At 32.5% G+C, this 26,689-nt stretch overlaps 1 protein-coding gene across 6 annotated transcripts in view; it reads left to right on the top strand.

Annotated features, from left to right (window-relative positions):
• LOC134278047 (carbonic anhydrase 7-like) overlaps positions 1-22,814 on the top strand; it is a 32,109-nt gene extending 9,295 nt beyond the window's left edge. The window contains exons 1-8 of one of the 6 annotated variants that reach the window (XM_062760362.1): positions 2,067-2,241; positions 19,385-19,492; positions 20,457-20,651; positions 20,762-20,880; positions 20,995-21,090; positions 21,199-21,313; positions 21,430-21,536; positions 21,668-22,814. In XM_062760362.1, the coding sequence (XP_062616346.1) occupies positions 2,082-2,241; positions 19,385-19,492; positions 20,457-20,651; positions 20,762-20,880; positions 20,995-21,090; positions 21,199-21,313; positions 21,430-21,536; positions 21,668-21,772 (1,005 nt within the window). In that variant the 5' untranslated portion in view covers positions 2,067-2,081 and the 3' untranslated portion in view covers positions 21,773-22,814. Of the gene's footprint in view, positions 1-2,066; positions 2,242-3,009; positions 3,033-4,574; positions 4,637-15,339; positions 15,365-16,576; positions 16,722-19,384; positions 19,493-20,456; positions 20,652-20,761; positions 20,881-20,994; positions 21,091-21,198; positions 21,314-21,429; positions 21,537-21,667 lie in introns of those variants that run through there. The other 5 variants (XM_062760368.1, XM_062760367.1, XM_062760365.1 and 2 more) reach the window with 5 other exon arrangements.
• The last annotated feature ends 3,875 nt before the right edge of the window (positions 22,815-26,689 follow it).

Here is a 26,689-nt window from a genome sequence, read left to right as displayed (position 1 = left end):
GGATATTGGTCACGTGATAATGCCCATGGTTTCTGCAGGCCGCGGTGCAAAATGTCAAAAAAAAGGTCTCCTTTGTAGATGTAGACCAAATGCATTCAAAACAATTTTTATTATTAGCTGAAAAACTTTTCAATTTTTCATTCACGATACACTTGAACCACATCATTATTATGCGGAAAATCTTGACGATTTCTTTTCATATCTTACACACTCCCAGGCTGGGGAGTAGCTAATGTAAACTCTTTTTATATTTACCATAAATTATCGATGATCTGATGAGAAATGATGAGAAATGATAATGAAACTGAAATATAATAACAACATTTAATACTAAGTTTAAGCAAGTTTTTAAAATATTTTACTCATGATTTTTACTTGTTATCATTTATGAATTATTTTATTGAAGTAATATAAAAATAACGTCTCATTTCCCCATGTGCACTTTCTAACCGCTTTCTATCAAATGCTGTGGCCGATAATGAAGCTTATATCCTGAAAATAAGTATATTTTATTTAAGTGGGATTTAGAAACCGTTGTCAGAAGATATGAAATATACGTTTCCTATGCTTTTAATTAAATGTGTGATAGGTTATTTCCATTATATACTTTAATAGATACGGAACATAAAACGCTTTGTACCTTTTCATTGAAAAATGCGCACACCGTTTTGTAATTCTGATAAAAGGTTCCCCTATATTCAACATGAAAAAAAAAATTAAATAAAATTTATGTATAAGCAACAACTTCTACAATGAAACAGGCACTGAGGTCTGACAGAGAATCATGTAGTTCAACGGCTAATTAAAACAATTATTATTTTTCTAAATTTTATTTATGTATATGTTGAATTGGCCCTTTTCTAGAATGATTTACAAATACTTGAAATGATTTTCCACAATTTCTCATTCTGCCGATTTGTAATATTGGAGACACCCATCTCAAGTTTACGATAATGTACAGATAGGTTGTATCATATTGGAGTTAAAAACTTTGTACAGTAAAATATACTTTCGTGAAATATATAGAGATTGTTTAAGCTCCAAAGTCCCTTTAATAATACAAAATTGGAGCTGAGCAAACACGGACCTCCAAAGAATCAAAGATGGGATAAAGTGCCATGGAGGAGTGAACATCCTCTGCCGACGGTCATACCCGTTGTGTGCTCCTTGTCGTGTTCGGGAAAAACCGTCGACAACTCAGTGTGTAAATAATGGCCTAACAATTAGTATGAAAAAGTCAGTCAGCGTTTGACTTACATGTAATGATAGATTGTATTTGCTGAAAAGGTTATTGTATCGACTATAGAACTTACAAAATAATGAATTTAAAAAAAAAACTGCTGATATTCTACTTCATCAACTTTTTTTCAATAACTTATCTCGTTTTAGAAATTGTTCATACGCAGAACATGCTTTTTCGTTTCGAATCAACCGAGATATAAAAACTCCCTACGCAGGTGACAAGGGTATAATGCTGTATATAAGTAAGAGAAATTGACGATTGAAAAGTTAAAATCATTGCGTTTACCATTAAGCTTTCTTGTTAAATAACCATTAACGTCTTTTTCTAGTAAAATAGCCAAATAAACAGATGTGTCAGGCGTGTTTATCTCCTGTAATACAAAGCATTATACACGTGATGGTAAAAGGAAATTACTGGGGTCTTGTTACTACGTATTTTGGAAGCTCAGAATTTCATCCTAATTCAGTTTGTCCCTGTGGTTTGTAATTCTGATGAATCTATTTTTGAATGTCATCGACTACCACTAATCTGCAAACTAGCAAACAATTTTTTAGCTGAATTGAGAGATTTAGTAGAAATCATACTGCAATATGAATGTTCAGCTGAACACAAACAGTCCCTTTGCATAAAAGACTGTCTGGAAATTAAAACTATTCCCATAATGCATTGAACATTGAATATATTTACAATTTTGCCAAAGTGTCATTTCGTCATATTGTGTCAAAGTATAGAACGACAACCCACCAGAGTTATGCAATTTAATTATAAATAAACAAAAATCGTGCAGTTGCATTTCATTGAAATTATGTGGAAACGCTGTGTAGAATGTGTGTCCGTGATGGACTTTGTCGGAGTCTGTTTTGGGGTTCCCGCACGACGGTGTTACACGGGGGGCGGATCATGGTGTAATGTTTGGAGAACACGATGTAGTGAAAGCAATGTGTCGTGTGGATGGGCCTTTCAAAATAATGCCAAACATCATAGTTTATTTCGTCATGGTAATGACTCTTTATTTTTCAGTTTTGAATAAAATCATACGTCTTATTGTTGTAGATTACCAAAGTAACTGTGAGACTATATACAAGATATATTTAACGTGGTTGGTATGAAAAGGGTTGTGATGAACGTGTTTCCAATCTATTTAAAAAAAGTTGCGAAGATTTTGGAATGATGGCCTCCTAATTATTATGAGGCGAATATTACAAATTCTTGTATTAAAAACATATTTAAGAGTTTGAAGTGGGTTCCTAGCAAACTAGCATTATATACTATAGGCAAGTACAAGGGTCTTATACAAGACTCTGGGAGGGGTAACGCGTTTGAACATTGTGTTTTGTCTCATATCATATAACCTTTTCGTACCCATTGCGATCCTTCACTTCAGCTTTATCTAGCTAGCTTGAACGGAGATTTTTAATTGGTAAAAATGTATTTGGAGTCCAACCACTTATGTTTACCAAAGTGACCCTTGTAAGATGTGTAATTATTAACTTAACCGAAAGTAAATCAAAAAAATTATTGATCTCAAAGGATTCAATGTAATTTAATATTTACTATTTCTTTTCACTAAGAGCATAAAGTATCATGAGACAATTATCCGATAAGGGCCAGTTTTATCTTGCTGTTTATAGAGTCAATACCACGGGGAGGAAGTGAAGTAAGGTCAAGGTTAAGGTTGTAAATTTTATCAATGAACAGTCCGAGACAGCGTTTGCCTCGCTCTGAGTAAATACCCAAATCCCCCACTGAATACACTAACGGCAACAGTTGCCGCAGGAAACTTGCTGAGGTAAGGCAAGAACTTTATCCCCATAATAAAACATAATGACTCCACTTGCTTAAAAAATTTTATTGAGTAAAAATTAAATTTTGAGAATTATTTATATATATATAACACAATATTTTTATTTTCAAACGTTTTTTAAATTATATTTTAATTTTTTTAAGGTATGTGAAATCAAATTTGCTAAGAGAGATGTTCGTTAAATGTTTATTCTGTGGTCAAGTTTTTGGTATTCGATTTTTGATAATTAAATTATTTATTTTTTATTTATTTATTTTTTTTTTTGATTTTTCAAAAATTGATTTCCAATTTATTTTATTGGTTATAAAAATTTTTATCACAAGAAAACATTTCATTTTAACTTTTTTGTGTACATAGCGTGTTGTTATAAGCTGATAAGGGTAATAAATTGAGATTTAGTCGCGGGTTTTGGTCCGTTTTTGTCCCTGTCCTTCAATTGTCCTACCATACGCCTCCCTGTCTATAATAATCCTACACGTCGATCACGCTTGTCCAGCAATCGATGCCTTGCTGAGGAAGCTGGAGTGTTCCTTTTTAGTACCTAGAAATATCTTCTCTCAATATTAATTTGTCGGGTCGGAGATGTTTGCCAAACTATTTCATAGAAGAAATTTTAACTTAAAAAATATGTCCTTTTACATTGAAAATCAAATAAAGAGCCTTTTATATTGAAAATTAAAATCAGCATTTTTACTTGCAAAATTTATCAGACGTTCGGCATGTCTATATGCAAAAGTCCTGTCTACAGAACATGCAAAATGATTGTTTCGATACATTACTTTGAAATGCTGATATTCACACAAATTGCTAAAAAGTATTAAGTGTAATAATTAACAATCTAAAGCATTTTCTGCTCGTTAGCTGTAATGGCACAAAATGACAGAATTTGCGCAACAAAAGCACGCGACACAGATTTATAGAGCAGGGGTAACCGGATACAGGCGTAAGACATCTTCGTTTTAATTTAATACAAAGCACGGCTATCAAAGGTTGACTATGTGTTCGGAAATAGAAACTACTGACTACATACCCTTCAGAAGGTTAAAATGACTTTAAATTTTGTCTTTTTTTAAATAGTAATTTGGGGGTAATTGTTCATTTCTGATGATTCATATGTATGGTGTAATATAACATCAACAGACGATACCCGCCTCGCGCGGTCTCTATTTCTGATGGTACAGATTTACTGATTTAGTGCAGTAGGGCCAATAGTCCTTCTCCTTGTGGTGTTGGAAGTCAAAAGTTGGTTGACTCTCCGTCATTCATGCGGGTAACAATAATATGTTCTGCTTAATTTTCTCTGATTGCCCTTCTCTGAATGTCCTTTAAATTGTAAAATGCACCTTCAAATGACACTTTATGCAAATCGTTTCTGAACGGGCGTCTTAAACAAAACGTGTGTGATCCCCCCCCCCCCCCCCCCCCCATTTTTGCCCTCTCAAATTTCCTTATAATTTTCAATGTAAAGTGACGCTGTTTTCCCTGATTGGTTGATTCTGTCAAAGTCAGCATTTTTTGAAAGGGTTTAAAACACCCCTCTTAGCAGCTACTTGCATGCCATTCTCACTGACATCAATATACCACAGCGGGTAAGACGAAGTGTTCTTCTAATAGATTTTTTTCTTCCCAAATTTCCAAATAATTTGAAAAATGAGGGAGATGTATGCTGGTTTTTTATTTTAATTTTGGCTTATTCTTACTTTATTTTCAATTTTGGCTTATACTCCGAGAAAGAAAAAATATGAAACCATTTTTAAGGAATACTTCTTTTTCTTTTTTATGTGTTTAAATATAAATAATAATCCAATTGCATCAACTGAGTGTGTAAAATAAATAAATAAGATATATAAATAATAAATTAAAAAATAATAAAATAAAATAAGAATAATGCATTTTTTCATCCTGAGAATTTTTAAATACACGGTATATGTAACGTTCATTGCAAAAAGTAGTTCGCTCATTTCTATCCTCTTTCCTATTGGTTGGTTACATTTTAAAGAGCAGTATGGGATTACACATCATAAGAAAACCTGCATGGAAACTGATCTATAGCAAGATAATATGCAATCTTTTTATCTTAAAATTTTCAACTCCAATTTACTCAGACAGAAAGTAAAAGTTTTTTTTAAAGTTTTGATTCATTTTAAAATGAATTTTAGATTAGGATTTGTTTTGTTTTATTTCATTATCTATAGATTTACGCCATTTATTTTTTGTTTGATTTTCAATTATGCTGTTGAAAGGCATTGCAGTTTCTTTAATATTGGTGAAAGTTTCCCCATAAATTATGTCTATTTATGTTTTCAAAAATTGTTTTCCTAAAAAATCCATCGTAGAAAAGATTGGATTATTTCAGTTTGACATTTTCCAAGACCAAGACGAACATTACAAATTAATTTTTGTCATCCATGAAATAAAGATATAGAAAAAGAAAAAAAAATATCCCACCAAAATTTAATAAATTTTTGCCCCCCCCCACCAAAATTTGATAAAGTTTTGCCCCCCCCCCATGAAACATGAGTATAGTAAAAATTCCCCACTATTATATGGCTTGAAGATGTTTACAAATATATCTTAGTATTTGTGAAATCCGAGCACTCGTTCTCCATGATACACTTGTGTCCTTAATTTTTATTTTTCTACTTACCAGCACATTTTATTAAAAAGTTATTTGAAAAAAAATTCCTCAAAATTTATATTTGATAAATGCCCTGCTTGCCGTATATTCCGTATACATATTTCTATTTAGAATATTCTTAACATTGCCTCTAAAACTGCATGTGCCTGATTGGAAACATTTCCAAAGAAAACTCTGATATCATAACTCAACGCGAACATCCGTCTGCGCATGCCAAACGAGTCATAAAAATATCCAATGATAAACTTTATATAACGGAAAAAAAAAAAATTATGTTCCCAGCAGATAAGACCGCGGAACATTAACTGGCAAAATTGGAAATATACAGCTTACGTCATTTCTATCTGATACAATCAAAACATTCATGATAGAAATGAAATGGGCGGGTAAAAATTGTATTTGGATTGAAAGTTTATCATGTTTTCAAAGCAAAGAGTGATGTATATGAAAAATCAGCAAATTTCAACTCCCAAATACATATTGTTTGAAGTTCACATTATTATGAGTTTTAGCTTATAATTTTAAAAACGCAAAAGATCATAGAAGACAAAAGATTTTTTTTCAGGAGATATTTGATTTTAGAAGGGGAGGGGGGGGGGGGGGTAAAAAATTGTCGAGTCAGGTCATGGCTTAACATGGCAATATATTTTATTTCTAGGATTATAAGAGTGCATGAGTTTTATACTTATTCTCACTGAAAACTGTTGGACAACTTTATTTAACAAGAGGCCCATGGGCCACATCGCTAACTTGGGCATTGTGGCTAGGAAAAAGTAGAAATTGGTTTATTATTGAAAAGTTGAAAACCAAAAGTAAACCTTTGAACTGTTATGGTTTTGCTATTCTTGAGAAGATGATTTTTAAGAATTTTCCTATATATTTCTATGTAAAACTTTGGTCGGCCATTGTGGCCCCGTCCTACTCCCGGGGGCCATGATTTGAACAAACTTGAATCACAACTACCTGAGGATGATTCCATATAAATATGATCAATTATGGCTTTGTTATTCTTGAGAAAAAGATTTTTAAGAATTTTCCTATATATTTCTATGTAAAACTTTGGTCGGCCATTGTGGCCCCGCCCTACCCCCCCGGGGGGGGGGTCATGATTTGAACAAACTTGAATCTACACTACCTGAGGATGCTTCCATATAAATATGATCAATTATGGCTTTGTGATTCTTGAGAAGAAGATTTTTAAAGAATTTTCCTATATATTTCTATGTAAAACTTTGGTCAGCCATTGTGGCCCCACCCTACCCCCAGGGGTCATGATTTGAAAAAAACTTGAATCTACACTACCTGAGGATGCTTCCATATAAAAATGATCAATTATGACTTTGTTATTCTTGAGAAGAAGACTTTTAAGAATTTTCCTATATATTTCTATGTAAAACTTTGGAATTGTGGCCCTGCCCTACCCCAGGGGGCCATGATTTGAACAAACTTGAATCTACACTACCTGAGGATGCTTCCATATAAATATGATCAATTATGGCTTTGTTATTCTTGAGAAGAAGATTTTTAAGAATTTTCCTATATATTTCTATGTAAAACTTTGGTCGGCCATTGTGGCCCCGCCCTATTCCCAGGGGTCATGCTTTGAACAAACTTGAATTGACACTACCTGAGGATGCTTCCATATAAATATGATCAATCATGGCTTTGTTATTCTTGAGAAGAAGATTTTTAAAGAATTTTCCTATATATTTCTATGTAAAACTTTGGTCGGCCATTGTGGCCCTGCCCTACCCCCGGGGTCATGATTTGAACAAATCTGAATCTACACTTCCTGAGGATGCTTCCCCATAAGTTTCATCTTTCCTGGCACAGTGGTTCTTGAGAAGAAGATTTTTAAAACATACCACCAAATTTTCATTAATTCCCACAATTTGCCCTACAATTTTCACCTAAGGATGCTTTGTGGCAAGTTTGTAATGCGTTAAGTATAAAAGTTTACAGGCAGACAAATTTGCAGACGGACGCCTCAAAATGTGATCAAAAAGCTCAAGCCTATATTTGCATCTTGCGCCAACACAAAGATATAAATATGTTTACCAAACGGAAATGAAATATTTGTCCCTTAAATATTAATTTATTTAAAACACCGGACAAAAAAAATTCAAATTTCAAACTGTACCAAAATTAAAATTATTTGTCTTCTGTGTCAATCAGTAATAACGTGCCTTCTAGCGTAGCCTAGGTGGATTGAAAATGAATTTCAATCTGCAATTTCAATCCGATGTTTTCCCCACGTCCGCGTCCAATTGTACCCGCCCATTTCATTGTCTATCAGTGAATGTTTTGATTGTAACAGCTAGAAATGACGTATGCTGTATATTTCCAATTTTGCCAGTTAATGTTCCTCGGTCTTAAAGAAAATCAAATCCCTGCCTGACCTTCTTCCCTTATATCAAAAGTTTTAAAAATTGTATTTCGATAATTTTATCATTTATCATCAAATTCATCTATGAATTTATCATAAAGCAGAGGTATTGTGTTCTAATTTTCATATATTACCAAAAAGGTTATTAACCATTTTTTGCACTTTATATGGAGTACATATTGTAGTTTTGCAACAGTACATCGTCATAAATGCATAGCTATGTTTAACCTTTATATGTCATGCATAATGCTCATAACGTTCAAATTGTTAGAAAATTATCCGATTCATTGAAAAATTTGACATCTAGTTTCTGATCTACTACTATTAAGCAGCCAAACCTGTGGTAAACTATATCAAGGATAGGTTTAACGTAAACTTTTTAAAATATCTATACTAGTAAATAAATGGACGTAAATAAAAAAAAAAAGACTACATGACATAACATTTCATTTCGAATTCCAATTTCTATTTACATGAAAGATCCCGCAGTTTTTTTTTTTCACAAAAGGAATGGATAAGGCAAATAGATAGTGCTGTATAGACAGGGCTAAAGGAAGCTGTGTATCTTACACAATCCTTTTTTTTTAATAAATAAAATTAATATCAAAAATATAAGTCGCGATAAAAAAGTATAACCACTGATTGATTAACAGTGCGAACCCCCACTTCCCATTTACTGAATGATGGAAGTGTAAAAAATAAAAAAATCATTACAATTTGCATACAATTTTCACTGAGCATGCGTGTAATGCGTTAATATAGATATTGGCATAACAAATTTGCAGAGGGCCTCTGTTAAGAATTATATTTGCATCTTGAAATATTGCATACACTACGCATTTCCTTTGACAGTTCTCATTTATTTACATAAAAAATCTAATATCTATATTTCTTTTGTCAGATTTTGATTATTTTAACTTATCAAACAGAGGTCGCGTCAGTCATTTCATAAAAAATAATGCAGTTAAAGAGTCCTTTATGTGGCTCTATTCCCGTCTGTGCATACAAATGACTCAAATAATACATTCAGTAATTAATACTGCATAGTGTACTTAGTTACCAATAATTTCATGTCCCTGTGCAGTAATTAGACAGGGTCGTCATTTCTTTAATATATATATATATATATATATATATATATATATATATATATATATATATATATATATATATATATATATATATATATATATATATATATATATATATATATATATATATATATATATATATATATATATATATATATATTAATTTATTTATTTAAATTTAGTTTAAACCATATTTTAAACATGACGGTCAAGAAATACAGGCAAGATTTGAAAAGAGAGGAAAGAGATGGGTGTTTATGTAAAATAATGGTTCAAACACATTATTCATTCAGATATGCGTACAGAAGTTGGTTTAAAACAAAATGTGTTTGGGAAACACTGATGCTTCGGTATGGCAACATAGCGAAGATTAAATACTTTTCTGTAATGCAAATGATTAAATATGTTGGTACCCAAAGTAAGGTCTTCTCACAAAAAATACATTTATGAAATATGAAAGCCTTAGCTCCACCTGTTCAAAAGTTATGGCCAAGGATAAGGTTTGAAAGGTCAAACTCCAAGGTCAAGGGGTCAAAGTTGTTGGTTTCCAAAGAAAGGTCTTTTCACTGCGAAGGGTTACATATGGGAAGTTTGAAAGCCCTGGCACTAATCGTTCAAAAGTTATGACAAAGGTTAAAGTTTTGAAATAATAGGTCAAGCCATAAGTTCTTTCAAAATAACAAGAGTTACATATGTGAAGTATGAAAGCCCTAGCCCTTACCGCTCAAAAGTTATATCCGAGGTACGTAAATTTTCAAGGTCAAGGTCAAAAGATCAAAGTTGTTGGTATCCAATGAAAGGTCTTGTCACAAAAAATACATATGTGAATTGTGAAAGTCCTAGTATCTGTCGTTGAAAAGTTATGGGCAAAGTAAATTAAGTTTGTAATTTTTGAGTTAAAGTGTGTCAAACTCCAAGGTCAATGTCAAAAGGTCAAATTTGGTGGTACTCAAAGAAAGGTCTTGTCTTAAGGAATACACATGTGAAATATGAAAATCATAAGTCCAATGAATCGAAAGTTATGGACATGATGAATGTTTTTGCGGACATACAAACAGACGGACGCACACGACAAAAACTATGTACCACCGAATCTTCAATTACGGGGGCAAGAAAATCAAAGCTGTTTTGTTCTAAATTTTGTGTTAACTTTTAAATAAGTCGTATTAAGTTTTTATCTGAACTGTCGCAAAATACAGGAAGACTATTTAAACATCAAGATGTTCTATTTTGTTAAATGTAAGAGATTTATAATAATACGGGGAATATGCAAAATCTGCATGACGAATATTTATTTTTTCTTTATAAAATAACGATCTATGTGATTTGCATTGACCTTGTACAGCTGTTGTAACTGCCTAAAAAACCACGGGGTCGAAAAATACGCATCTCCGTTGTATTTTACCACGAAATGGTCCATTTTTTGTTGAAATAAAGAATAAAGAAAAAGATGGTCGTTTTTGTTGCATTCACTTAAAGAGAACAAAAATTTTATTGTTTATATTATGGAGAAAAACTCCCATGTTTTCAGTGCAATGGAAATGAATGAATCACTCCCCCTTTCATAAGTTAGGTTTTTGAATTTTGGTAGTTTTCAGTTTCCTTCTTGTTTGTTTATCTTATTTATCACTTTTTATTTGCATTTCAACGTTTCTGATTTAAAAAAAAAATACAAAAAAAAAGCTTCAAGTCTTCTTTGTGGAATATTTGAATAATTGATGCCGTAATCAACGCTGCATCTTCAGCAGATTTCAGACTGCTCTCAGATTGGTCTCTGTTTTGTTCCGATTATTAGCAGGTCTTCTTGTCCCTTGCTTTTGCAAAAGCGAGGTAAAATTTAATCTAATTCGTTTGTCCGTCTGTCACAAAAAACTTTAACCTTGAAAATAACGTTTGAAAGAGAAGAGATAGGGTTTTCATATTTCACATGTTCATTACACGTACCCGTGTCAAGACCTTTTTAAATATACTATGAATTTTGACCCCATGACCTTGAACTTAAAGTTTGCCTACTTTTCAAATATATGTTAAGAACGATAATTTGGGTGTACACAAAGTAGATTCCTTTCGGTCATAATAAAAAAAAAATAGTGCTTGTTTTTTAAAGGCTAGGTCTTTTGTTCGATTGCATCTGTGCAAATTTCTGGCATCATTTGTTCGGCATCCGTCTCAGCATGTTAAAAAATTCACTCCTTAATTAAAGTTATGAGGAGGGTGGTAACAAAATATTTTCAATGTTGTAAAAATAAAAACGATATAATGCCTTCTAACAATCGAGAAATTTATGAAAAAAATCTCTTTATATGAATCCTTAAGTTTTTATTTATGTTTACAGAAAATATTTTTGACTGCAGTGTGCAGAGAATGACAAATGTATATTACATAATGAAATTTTAGAACGTAGAATGTTGTATATGTATCTGAATATTTGATAAGAAAATGTATCTATATATTGCTTAGAATAAACCTAGTCTTGATGTATGTGCACTTTTGAATGAAATCTAGACTGATATGGTTATCTATTTGAATTTTTTTTCTGTCCATCTACCCCCCCCCCTCCTCCGAAACATACACGAACTTTCCAAACGACATATTTCATGTATTCATCGTCTTTAAAAAGCTATTTATATATACATGACAGTTTCACCGCTCTCTGTCCTTAGTCTGCTAAGTATAACGACGATGGAATACTCATGAATAAGCCACCACGCTTTAATGTTGTATTAAAGCAGGAAAGCATTTTTTTTTTAAAATTTAACACATCTGAAACAAAACATTACATCATGAAGAAAACCACCCAATTAACGGAATAAAAGCAGAAAGCTCCATTTAATCGCCTTAATCCCTAACATGATACGGATACATCCAAAATATCAGTTTTATAGCCAATGTAGATATGACACCGCCCATTTCTTATCAAACTACAAAGTCTTGATATGCAAATATAAATAGAATTGCAAAAATAAAATTCACATGTAAAATGATGTAATTTCATAATTTAAAATAAGAATATTCCAAAAGAATGTAGAACATGCGTCATGACGCAAAACACGAATGTAGCGAGCCATCAATTAACATAAAGTGACCTCTGACAATATTTACCAAGAAAAATTTTTTTTTAATAAAAAAATCTTGTTGATCAACAATAGCTTTAGGACTGGTTAGTGGTTACCATATCGCCGTGGTGCATGTGTCAAGTACGGATAGACCTTGGTATTAATTAGTATTCTTGTTAGTTGATTAAAATGGTAAAATGTTTGGTAAGATTTTAATTCCTAGATCTGGAATTCATTAATCTTTAGAACTGTTTTTGATATGCATGATTTCTAAATTCCTGAGATCGTTTATTCAAAGCAGTCGGTGAATTAGTTATTTTTTTTTTCCTTTCTTTATGATTTTTTTTATTAGGATTTAATATATTAAATACGTGTATAAGAATAGTTCTTTATGCTCTTCAATCTATTTTTCTAATTTTTTACTTTATTACATACATGTATTTATTAAATTATGCATTGAAAATGTTTCATAAATTTTGGAATAACAGTAAATCCTAAGAACAATATTACAATTTCTGAATTAAGTATAAAACTTCCAAGTAAAAAAGTTTCATTCAGAAATTGCGTCCACAACATTAGAGTATGATAGTACATGTACAATGAAATTTTAACAAAGCTGAAAGTAATGAACAACAAAAAATTATATGATATATAATACCGACAGGTGTATGAAAATGCTATTGTTTTATCCGAAGTTTGATATCAAATGATTAATAAATACTGAAACTCATCACAAAGTTCACTGCAGCAATGGGTCAAGGTGATGCAATGAATGTTTCACAGTTTCGCAGGAATTTGTTTTTATTTCTTTTTACGACTTGAAATTAGAAAAAAAGAATGAATTATAGAAGGGAGAATGTGATTTATATTTATCTTTACAGTGACATGTTTAGGGCATCAAATATTCTTAGATTTTAATTTCCGCATGCCCTTAGCGTGTAATCAATTGACAAGTGATGTTTATGTGCAGTGCATAATGTGTATTTGACAAAAACAAAACATACAGTGCAGGTAACCTTCAAGTTAATTAGAGCAATGCCTATGAAATATTTTATGCAGCAAAATCATGAATTTCTCAAATTTTTCTTTTTCATTTATCTTCATATAACCTGCCAAAAATTGTCAAGAGTGGCACCATCTTTAATCAACATCCTTGTTTTTTCAAGAAGGATTTGATTCACACTTGAGCGGTTTTTTGACTTACGTTCTCGCTCCCTTGATGTCGATCAAATGTCACACCTGTCATGGATATGCTTAGTAGCTCATCAGAAGGGGGAAGTTACGGAATTAATAAGTAGATCACTTAACATCCCTTATAGATAGCTACGGCATTACAGCAGTTTGAATTGCAATTTTACAATTCAAAAAATCCATTGCTAATTTGTCATGGAAATTTAATCAAAAATGGTTGCAAATTTTAATTGTTCTAGAGCAATGTGTGCCTTGTCTCGATTTTCTTGATGTTATCTTTATACGTTGACGATATGAAAAATGTAAATCTATTGATCATTCTACATCTGTAATGTTTATACTTCATCATTAATTAAGTGACTTTTCTGGACACCTTACTGATGTGGTAACTGTCCGGTTATTTCCTTTTTACGCTATTGTCCACAATGACGAATAGTACTGCCCTACAAAATGTTTTGAAGTCCAGTCGTTTGGACATGTTGATGAAGAGACAGAAGAGATGGATTGGGGGTTTGGTTTGACAAATTAAAAATAGAACCAAAAAAAGGTCGAACAATAAAGAAACCTATTAAAAGCTCACAAATCACAAACGGTGAGAAAATGGTTCATATTTCATATTTGATGATTAATTTTATTGGAGGGAAAATAAAAACAAATGAAATGCATCTGGAAAAGGATTTCTAACTTCTAACTAGAAATAAACAGAACTTTTTTAATATGCATGTCTTAATAACGAATTTATATAATCTTGATCTTTACAAATACAGTTTTATTTTCGTTCCCTTTTTATAAGACAGCCACATAGACATTATTACCAGGAAGGCGGTCCACGCGTACGACATTTAATCTGACACTATTAGTGTTACAACTGTAAGTGATGAACATAATATGTTAATCTCTTTCAAGGCGTATTTTAAATAGTGCTAGATTATTCGTGTCATTAGAAAAATAATTAAAATACAGTTAATTATGCATTGATACTCTCAATACAATAATATATAGGTAACACATTAATGTTAGAAAAGGGAAATCCTTGTTTTCGCCTAATGGCTTTGTTACAGGGCTTGGAAAATGAGTTCACTTAGAAGGAAACAATAACTAGAAAATTGTAATTTCATATTCTCATACATGTATTCTCGGGATCGTTTTAATAATCTATCTGTTATTTTCAAGTAAATCTTGACAAGCGCATGGAAAACCATTTCATTTATAAAGAATACAGAGAAAGTTAAAACATCAAATAGTTATTAAAAAAAATAGATGTACTAGTATGTAAAATACTGATACTCTGATACTAATGGGATTAAAGTATCTCAAATGCAAGACAAACTAAAAAGAAGTCAAGGTCAAGAAATAAAGATTATTGGTTCCTAAAGAAAAATTCTTGTCCCAAGAAATACGCTCTTGTCAAAGAAATACGTCTGTGAAATATTTTAAAAAGCCCTTCCGCCAACCGTTCAATAGTTATGGGCTATGGCCATAGTTCAAAATTTTTCCAAAAATAGGTCAATCTGCCAGGTCAAAATATATGGACCACAAGAGAAGTACTTATAAAAAAAAATATGTTACAAGTCATTGCACCGAGATTTGAAAAAATATATACAAGATATTTTTTCAAATCTCGGTGCATTAACTTTGGCCATATTGTTCTTCATAAGATTTTCACCCTTGTAATACCTTGGACCCGCCCTACGACAGAAGGTCATCATATGAGCAATTTAGAAACTACACTACCCCAGGATTTTTTTCAATAAAATCTAGAATTTACTCTGCTCTATGATGTTTCCACATAAGATTCAGCTTTACTAGTCCAGTGGTTCTTTGGAAGAAGAGATTTAAAGACTTTTCTTATATATTTCAATGTAAAGCTTGGATTTCCTATGTGGCCCGACCCTACCCGTAGGGGGTCATGATTTGAACAATTTAGAATCTTCACTACCCTAGGATGCTTCCATGTAAGTTACAGCTTTTCTGGCCCAATGGTTCTTGAGAAGAATATTTTTATTGACCCCCAACTATTTTTGTCTTTTCTTGATTATCTCCTCTTGTAACAAGGCTTGTTCCTTAAATTTTGCAATTTAAACTTCTCTTTACCCAAGAATACTTTGTACCAAGTTTGCTTAAAATTGATACAGTGGTTCTTGAGAGGAAGTTGAAAATGAGAAAAGTTTACAGACAGATGGGCGGACGAATAATGGGTGACCAGAAAAGTTCACTGAACTTTCAGGTCAGGTGAGCTAAAAATCCTAGCACCAAGTCACCAACTATACAGAAGTAATGGCCAGTTGTAAAGTTTTTCAGAAGGAGGTCAAACTCAAAGGATAAGATCTAACAGTCAAAATTGTTACAACCAAGAGAACATCTTTTCACAAGAAAAACACATGTGAAGTACCAAATATTTTGCACCAACTGTTCTGATGTTATAGTCTAAGAAAAAAGTTAATTAAATTTTGTAAAATGGTTCTGACTCTAAGGTCAAGGTTAGTAGGTCAAAATATTAGTACACATACCTAAGGAAAGGGATTTCCAAAGGGAAACCACTTTTAAAATATAAAATGACATTACTTCATCCAATCAAAATTTCAAAGCAAGGTTAAAAATTTTGGGACAACAGTCAAACAGCCAGACAGACGGACAGGATGAAAACTATACAGCTCCCGAATATTTGATCAGGAGGCATAATATGTATGACGAATAGTTTAGTTGATTCAACGAAATAATTATTTTTTCTTAAAAGTCCCTTTACACAAAATATAATTCATCTTCTTTGAATCAGTAATTATTTGAATTTAACATTTGCTTTCTTTGTAAATTCTTAGGTAGATTTTTCTCACAGCCTGTACTAAATCATTTTTATTTCTCTTCTGTTTTTTTCTTCTATATGTACTCAATCGTTTGATTTATTTTTTTTTCCAATCTTTAAATTTCAATGGGAAATTTAAAGTCGGCAGCTCCAATTGCACATATAGCAGGCCATTTTCAAAACCAGCATATGTAAATAAATCTTTATTTGCGAACACAGTGCAATTTTTTTCACGGCGAACTTGGCCATATAATTAAAACACAGGGCCCACTGCGATTGGCCGAAAATTCCTTCGCACCTGTCGATCAAAACGGGGCGCTTTGAATGTCGAAGTTAATGAGTACTCACCTTTAAATACGAGTAGATTTACCTGCTAACCACTCACTTCCCGAGATTTGTCGGACACTTACTACAGTACATTGTAGCTGAAAGCACTCTATTCCAAAAATCTGCCAACATGGGACTTACGAGAAAAACCCAAAAATACAAATTGGTCCAGGATGGAAAAGGTTAGAGTTTAGAACTATTGGATTAATTCTTCCTAACAATCCGACTATCTAAAAATGCCGTTAAATACTTGAAATATAATGTTTTGTACCATTAATGAATTTTTTTCTATTTTCCTGTGTTCCTTATAAGTATATACATGTCATATTTTCGACATGATTGAACAGTGTAATGAAAAATAATTTTAAACATTTTAAATAACAGATTGTAAAGAATTCACAAGCATTCGCTATTCTAGGAGGCAAACTAAAAAAGACATTTGATTGAAATTCATAATGGGGTCTTTTTTTTACCGATATTATTTCACGATGTCGTTATTGTTATTGTTTATATTAAAGGTAAATCAGAGAAAATCTCTAATTTGGCCCCTATAGAGCTTTAAACATTTAGACGAAATAATAGGGATAATCTTACTGGATTAGGGGTGAATTATTATTGAAGAAGAATTGATATGGCAAAAATTGTGTAAGATTGTTTATTACATGGCGATTAATATTCATCAAAAAAATTATTAGCTGGTATTGAAGTCTGCTCACTTATCCATTCTATAGACAATGACAATAGTTATATCCACGGAAGAATCTCGTATTATCTTGCATAAGAATTTTTTCTGATAAATATTTAAACCTAAAACAATTCAATATGAATTAAAGAAATACAGTCGTTTTAATCAAAATTTCAAAATAATGATAAAACAAACATGTATATAATCCACGTGTATGTGCTTAAATTAATCAAAGAAAGGTAAAACATGTGACATCTAATCAAGGATTTGTCAAGCACCAACCGAATTGTCACTAATGTAATATTTGAAGGATGGATGAATATTGAAATAGAAGTCGCTTTAGTCTTTCTGTTAATCAAAGCATCACCACTGCTACTGATTTAAATACTTTGAAAATGAAACCATTAAATCAAGACTCAGTTTTAAATCGCAATGCCGTATTTATTTCGACAAACAAAATATGTCCAGTTTAACAAACTTACTTTTGAAGTGACCAACATTTATAAATATCTACAAAATTCAATCCGCAGATCATGTTTCACACGTTATTAATTTAGGAAAAAATGATTGAAGTTTTCAATTTAAAATACTTATTCTAAACGTCAGGCAAAACGCCTTAGTGGAAATGTAATTTAATTAATCAGACATATTTATTGCCAGAACAAGTAGTTGTTTCACTTCGGACCGCCAGAATATGTTTCAATCCGTCAGATCGACTTGTCTGCGGATGTAATGTCCCGAAGCAATACAAACAATACTTACCTCTTAATTTAACCGACAGCGCGATGTAAAACTGCAGTTGCACAATGAATTGAAGAGCTTTTTTGACCCAACTTGTTGTTTACATGTATGTTCTTTTAAAAATGCAATATAACGAGACCACAGGCTTTTAAGAAGTGCATAAAAAGGCTTATTGAGATTGTGTCAATAGTCAACATTGCATATTTTTATTCATATGCTCTTTAAAGATTCGAGTGAAAAATGAAAACCAAATCATCCACGAAATGTTGCTTAAATGTAAAAAAAAAATAAATTATAATTTAAAACGTGTTGACATTTTTACATAATAAAAATCGTATACATTTTAATCAGGATGGCTTTACAAATGGCAAATGCATAATTACCTAAATTGTTTTATTTCGTCCACTTTGTAAAAATACATTAAAAAGGTCAGCGTTAGATATATTTTTACCTATGCCCCTCCCCTACCCACCTACTAAAAACGTGATTTGGAATTGTATTGCTAATTTCATAAATAAAACTCGTAAATGTTTGTGTTACTAAGGCCTTTATACAGCTCTACTGGTCAGAGACGTTATGAGAAAGTAATGTGCTTCGTCCGTATGTCTGTCTACCTAGCTGTCTGTCTGTCTATCTATAGCTGTCTGTCTGTAAATATTTCTTCAATCTGCTACTTCTTCAGTTTTTATCTGATTTTAATTTAACTTAAATAGACTAAAACACATAATTCTTTATATCGGTTTTGATTTCGATGAAAAATGTCCGCATGGTAGCTTAAAATTAAATTTTGTGTTAAAAAAAACATTTAAAATGCCCCCCCCTTTTACAGTTTTGTTCGGAGCCCAATACATCTCTGCACACAAGTAGACTACACTAAGAAACAAATTCTATTTACCAATTTTGATTTTGATGAACGGGACTTGCGATTGTTACTTGAATTAAATAGAAATTTCTTTGGCTACTCCTTTTACAATTTCGATCTTATTGCAATAAACCTTGTCACAAAAAGAGACCAACCCACGGGCAATTATTCTGTATATTGCCGTTGCATAGTTTTTAGTTCAAGTGCTACATTTCTCCCCGTTTTGTTATAAGAAAAAAAAAAGCAGTAGAGCTAAAGTCTCGTCCTAGACTTTTGCTTATAGGTAGCTGTCTTACTTCGAGAATCAGTTTTATCCGGTTAAAATTTGACACAATGACAAAAGGATATGCACTAAAACAGTGTAATGCAACACTGAATCTTTACATACGTATATTTGAATGGCGAGATATCACCCATTACCCAGGTATTTAACTGTCAAAACCCCTACAGTTTTTAAAGTTTATAAAAAAAAACTACCCTTGACTTTTTAGAACGTAATATTCTTCCTTTGTACCACTGTACTTGTAAGTTCACCACTTGGATCTATTTCGTTGTAGATCCTGTGCCTTTCGGAAGCATCCGAAAGCTTATCGACCAGTTCCAGAGAAACACTGTGTCGGAGACGCCGAAGGAGACCATGAGCTGGGGATACGACAAACATGACGGTAGGCTGTGTGTCCTCAATCGACCTAACTACTGTACAGGCCGAATCATGCTACCCGTATCACATAGGGTATCATAACTAATCTACCTAGTATCTACTGTGCAGACTAATTCATACAAACTGTATCTACTTCACTGATATTACATGTATATAGTTTTTGATATCGAAACTACTGGACATTTTTTAACTGATAAAAAGTTTGAAATCACTTTATGATCATACAATCATGTAGTATCACCCCCAACCGTATCGTAATAACGGCAAGGAAATTTTTATTTCAAAGCCAAGTTCATATAAAATTTAATAATGTGCAATAGTGAAAATAAACGTTTTAAATGGCCGAATGAGGTTAAATATTTCCTTATGTTTGTGTTGGCAATAACGGGTATTTAAATCAGTCCATTGACCTCCTCATTATTGATCCTTCCCTTTACGATAATTCTTCAACATTAATGAGCATGAAAACAGATCCTACAAATAATTTTAAATGCCGTGAAAGAAACACATCAAGTTCAACTACCATCTAAAATATTTATATCGAGGATATATTGGCAGGCTGAAATATGGAATAACGTTTTTTATATGAAAATAGTGCATTCTAGGCCTAAAACGCAAAATTATAAACTGTGTGGATATTTAATTTTACCATGTTTTCATTGGAAATTTAGTACTACTTGTATAAAAAATGTTACTGAAAATGATAATACAGTCCGGATTCTAATGATCAATAAATTTTAAATCTAGCATCACTCAATAAGGAATCTCCTTTATCGCTGGTATTCCCCTATCGTTGGAGAGAACATATAACATTTTATTAAAATTACTGGTATCTAGCTTGCTTTTCGTTATTAAATGCAATTAATATTGTCATTTATCAAGTAAATACATTCGGATTTTCATCAGATCAAACTATATGTTTGTCCTATATTTGACATTATATAATTTTCCCTATTCTCTCCCCACAGGACCTGATACCTGGTACAATAGCTATCCCATAGCTAAGGGTGAACGCCAGTCCCCTATCGACATCTCCACAAAGTCATGTGAAGTGGACAACAAGCTCTGCTCCAGACCTTTCCAGGTGAACTACGCCACCGAGAAAAACGCCGAGGTCTCCAACACTGGCAGCTCCATCAAATTCCAAGTCAAGGAAACCTCAGGTAAGGACCTGTAGTAGGAATTATGTAGTAATGACGGGAAAACCGTATAAAACATCGAGGAAAAACTCTTTCTAATGATAGATGACGAATTTCTTTTTATTATTCTGCAGTTTTGAGAGGTGGTCCTTTGGAGGGTGAGTGGCGCCTGGAACAGTTCCATCTCCACTGGGGTTCCAGCAATGACCGTGGATCGGAACACACTATTGACGGCAAGACGTACGCCGCAGAGGTAAGAATAACAGACCGATCGAGCCACAGCTATTCTCTATGATTATTTGAATAATATTAATAAACACTGTGAAGGAATTTTTAGTTTTGAAACATTATTTTAACCTCGTTTTAGCTCCACTTGGTCCACTGGAACGCCAACAAGTACTCCAGTTTTGGTGAGGCTGCCGACAAACCAGACGGGCTTGCTGTCATTGGCTTCATGGTTAACGTACGTATCAACAAATCCTCAACGAAACTAGAACAATTAATGTCATCGTGTTGGTGTCTTATTGATGTGATCTCTGCTTTTATTGCATTTTTTTATGTTAATTCACAGGTAGGAAAGGAACATGGAGGATTCAAAACATTAACCGATGTCTGCAGGAAAATTCAGGAGCCAGGAGCAACAGTCCGTCTTGACAAGGATTTCAATCCATCGTGTATGCTCGGAAGTATGTACAGCAAATAACAGACAACAGTCAAATTTATTCTGTTGATTATTTAATAATTCTGTTTAATTTTAATATTTGAGGTCATTTAGTCTAAATAATCACCTTTATTTTTAAAGAAACTGAGCACTACTGGACGTACCCCGGCTCTCTAACCACGCCCCCTTTGTATGAAAGTGTCACGTGGATACTCTGCAGTGACGTCTTAGAAATCTCACAAGCACAGGTAAGATAAAACTGTTACAACTGTCAACAAACATGGAAAAAAGTCTTGAATATAATAACCCTGTCTAAAAATGATACTTTTCTCTAACTCTTACTTCATGGAAATTATTGTTTCCTATTTTTCAATTGTAGATGGATGCCCTTAGATCATTAAAGTTCAAGAACGGTAAAGCTATGGTGGACAACTACCGGCCCCCTTGTCAGCTGTGCGGCCGCTGCGTCAGATCCTCCAAGTAAACAGCAGCCATACTTGTCATCAGCTGTCAAAGGCATATCCATCCATTTCAAATCCTAGTTCTTTTTTTTCGATTTAATAACGCTAGTATTTAAGATTTGGGGAAAATTCGAATGTACCATTATTATGATACTTTTTTATTATTTTCTTGAGTTTTAAGCCAATTTTCTATATGAAGGACTTGATATTAATGGATAGAAGCGTTTCTTACATTAGTGTGTGTGAGAGAGATTAATTTATTCAGATATATTCTCGGAAAAAAGGCGTTCAATATTCGCTTAAACAGTTCACTTCTACAGTGCTTTTATGCAGATAATGCGGGTCATTATTTTTAAATTATTATTATGTTACTCTAAAGATTTGTATCATACAGTGAATTTTCTTTTACTTTTAAACAAATTGTCTTGGATGTCGGTTCTTTTCTATTGTCTGACCACTTTGTTCTTTAGGAGTGGGTTAAAGGCAGATGTTAAACAATCATGCTTTGGATTCTTACCAAAAGCTTTACCGTACGACGAAATATGCTTTCTTTCATTTTTACCTATAAAGGCCATTTTATCAAGTCGTGAGATAGTCATTTTCCTTCAGGTATTATAGTGATCTAGAAAACCAAATTTTTACGAATTATATTGATGTAATTTTATTGTAAACTTGTAATTTTTTATGTTTTCTCTTGTGTTCTTGCAAGTCGTTTATGATAAACATACATATATGTTTATGATAAACATACATGTATGTTTATGTTTAGTGTTTGATGTAAATCTCTTATTCTGTAGCAACCTTTGAACGTAGAAATATCTTTCACTTTCCCTCCAAGCTTAAGGTAGTGCTACTTCAAGCCAGCCTCCCTCTTGTGGATTGCCTGGTATTATAAACACATGCGTTTGCTGTGCAAAATCAAAAGACCGAGAATGAAAGCTCCGGTTATAGATGATCACAGATTTTATTTATTTATGAATTTTTATGGATTTTATGTACAATATACCATATTTTTTTGTTGACAATCTTTTTTTAGCCCTGGCAATAAAATGATTTTAGATACGACTTCCTGTTATAGTGTATTATGATACTAGCAGAGTGGAGCAACAACCGATAAAGATAAAAAGACAATTTTATTTCTGTGTCAATGCCATAAATTACTGGTTAACATTAATAGTTGGCATTCTCAACTCCTGAATAAAAATACTGTAGTAAACTAAAGTGAATTTTTTTTGACTTTTAAATAAATTGTAGTTACAATAGTTAACTGTAGTAAATCAGAGTTCCAAAATTTTCACTCTAGTTAATCAAAGTTCCAAAGTTTTTAAAATAGATGATCAAAGTTTTAAAGGTTTTTGCGCAAGTTTAACAATTAATGTATTTTTATTTTCCGATCCATAATAGCCTCAGATTCAATGAATTTGTATGCATTACAGATATATTGAGAAGTAACGTCTTAGTGAGAAGGTTATTGTATCGACCAAAGAAATTACTAAGTACAAAATAATCACTTTAAACGAAACTGCCGATATTCTAGCTTCATCAACTTGTTTGTCAATTACTAACCTCGTTTTAGAAAGTTTTAGAAACATTTTTTTGTATCAAATCAACTGATAGATATATACTCCGTATGCAGGTGACAAAGGTACCGAGTATGTTGCTGCATATAAGTGAGGGAAGTTGACGATTGAAAAGTTAGTCATCATATTCATTATAAAGCTTTGTTGTTTACTGATATCTTTTATTTCAAGCTCACCGGGATGTACCCGGTATCATGTTCGACAGAATAGCCATTGTTAATTGACAATACGTCGTCGATATACTAGTATCTAAATGTCGAGTTGAAGGCCACAACAAGTAATTTCTTCTTTTCAACATTTTTTGAAAATTCTGCTTCATATGACTATAAAAATAGACCTGCTTATAACGATGCGCAATTGCTACCCATGAGAACTCCAATAGAAAGTTGGAAGATTTTGTCTCCAAAACCCATAAAGATATTGTCCGTCTTTTTAATATGAACTTTATGGACTAAATGAATTTTTAACAAAATAATTTTGCAAATAACCAATGACAAGGCAAATAAATTTACGAGTTCAAAATAATTTTGTAAATAACCAATGACAAGGCAAATAAAGAACAAAGTACGGTATTGGCCAAAAAATGCCGGCTGTCAGACATGCTCCGTTCAAAACATTTTTAAAAGCTTAGAATTTTTAGAATCAAATGATATATAATTTATATACCTGACTTAAATGTATGCATTGGAAAAATAACGCTGAATACAGTACATTTTATAGCAGAACGTCGAGATTTTACGAAGAATTGTGACGCGACGTCATGAACACGTTCAACGTTACACGTAAGCGTAATCTGAAAATTCTAATTTACTCGCTAGGACACAGTTTATATTACACTGTAAATATAAATTTAAGAAATTAAGTTGTTGATTTATTAATACGTCATTATTGTTTTGGTTTGTTAAATTTATTTCTTATCATTATTACTTACAATGTAATCATCCACGAAGGTGTCTCCGCTTTAGTTGATTAGAATTAATCCAACAGAAGAATGGGGAGAAAAAGAAATAAACCGTCTTTTCTCTTTTGAGAGTTTCTTTCTTTTATTGCATTGATAATGCGAATTCAATATTTTTTTTAGCTATTTCTCTTAAATAAATTGATAAAAAATTCTTAACATCCGATCTAGTGAAAAAATGCCCTGATGGAAAAAAAAATTCGATGCCCCCCCCCCCCCCCCCCCCCCCCCCGCACCAAAAAAAAAAAAAAAAATCAGTTCTTTAGAATATGGTATGTTAGGTGCACGAACATTTAAAAAAAAACTCGAATGTCAAGATAATTATTATTTACATTATTATCATAATTATTGGAACAGTAGTTTAGAATACTATGATTATATAATGTAGAGGAGAGACCCCCCTCCAAAGGTCAATTTTGCCAATAAAGATACTACATCATATAAATAAGAATGCGAGGGATTTCGATCCCGATTCAAAAAAATATTAAATTAGTTAATGGGTACATTAAAACTGATTGATTTTTGTAATATATTCATTTATATCCTGCTTGATGACAGAGGAATACTTGAAATTTAAATGTAACCCCCCCCCCCCTTTCTGAGTTTAATGAGTTCATATTATTTATAATGCCTTTCACAATTTTTTGGGGTTCTAATAAGACATGTAAAATGATATTTTATAAGACTGAAAATGAATAATCAGTACAAGTTTTGGTGAAAAGTTTTGTTTGGAGGGGGATAAGGGGGGTGTATAAATCGTACTCAGTTCTGACTGAATAATATAACAGGCATTCTTTCAATTCGCTTAAAACGTTTTAAACACCTGTTCCGAAATTATTATTGTTTTAGTATTCAGTTGATTACTCTACTCTTTTCTCACTTGAAAGGCTTTCTACATTTTAATTTTTAAGTCCGTGTAAATACTTACACACGTATAAGAGTCATTTTTAGCCGGGCTTATTGCTCAAAGAGCAATTGCCGGCTTATGTGATCCTGTTCAAGGCAGGATGTTGACCCCATAGTCGCCATTTTAAAGTTACGTGCAAAAATATAGTTCTTACTCTCAACCGCTTTTGAGATAATACAAACGCTAAATAAAGCAACAAAAATGAAAAAAAGGTTTTATCTGTATAAAATAAACATTAGTAGTAATGACTTTGAAAACTTCATAAGTTAAAGAACATACATTAGTTCATTAGCGTAAGGATTTTTGATAATCAGTGTTACCGTAGTTCTCTACACATACGAGGTAAAGCAGAAGAGGGAACCAGACTGGCCTGTTTGTTTACATTCTGCTGCGGTACCAGATTAATTCTGATTCTGACAAAATCGGACCGTGGTATTAGGATTGAAAAACTCACTGTCAGTGTCTTATCATTTATATTGAAAGTTTTAAAATAATTTTTTTTATCAGAATATAAACGTGATTCATGTAAGAAATCCATTCTACTCTGTAAATGAGCCCGGCTCTCTGTACTTCTGAGTACTTTGATTATATACCCGGTATGTTTACATATTCAATACATGTTGACAATGATGTCGGATAAGTATAATCGCTCGTGGATTTTTTTTTCAGAATCTCCACCTCCTATAGCAGCCGATGACAAATATTTATCCCAAATTCCAAATACGTGTCTTTATTTCGTTTTCGCCTTTTCTTTTATTAGGATCAAAATATTTAAGTTGGTAGTAACACTTTCCGGTTGTTGTTTTTCATTTCTCGCAAAATTTCTTTGCTTGGTATGTAGCAATTTAAAAATAAAAATTCAAAACTTGGTTAATTTACAATACAATACAGACAGGTATTTCCTATGTGTAAAGTATATACTAAACATGTTAAATGAATTGGTCCATGAAAAATAATTTTAGTCATTTTCCACAGGAATGAATGTTAATAAATGAAAATGAGCAACAACAAAAAAAAATCAATTGCAAAGAACAAGAACAACCTGCAAGCCCCTACCGGGAAACACGGGTATTTCATAAGTTGGCCCATGACACCACCCTCCCCCATAAATAGGTACATGTGTATTTCCTTTTCTGAAAATGTTGCAGTGACATAGCATTTTTTTAAGTGGGGGGGGGGGGGCAGCCAAAGATGAAAAAAATAACTTACCTGAAAAAAGTTGACAAGCAAAAAACAAAATATTAATGAAAATAAAAAACATAAAAAAGGGGAGGATTTCCCAAACTCGAAAGACATGTTTCAAGGGGGAAGGGGGGTGTTTAGAGGCCAACTTCTTTAGTACCATTTTTTTAATACTATATATACTATATGTACATTACCCTTAATTCACTGTACTGTATCAGAAAGTGGAGGGGGGGGGGGGCAATCGGCCTATCAAAGAACATTTCCAATAGTAAAATTTATGTTTGGAAAAAATCCACCCTCCCCTGTTGCT

The sequence above is a fragment of the Saccostrea cucullata genome, unplaced genomic scaffold (assembly GCF_032062105.1).
Source record: "Saccostrea cucullata isolate Sc308-1 unplaced genomic scaffold, CSIRO_AGI_Scuc_v1 ctg390, whole genome shotgun sequence".
NCBI lineage: Eukaryota > Metazoa > Mollusca > Bivalvia > Ostreida > Ostreidae > Saccostrea > Saccostrea cuccullata.
The sequence above is the reverse complement of the archived record's forward strand: the minus strand, read 5'-3'. Positions and strand labels throughout refer to the sequence as shown.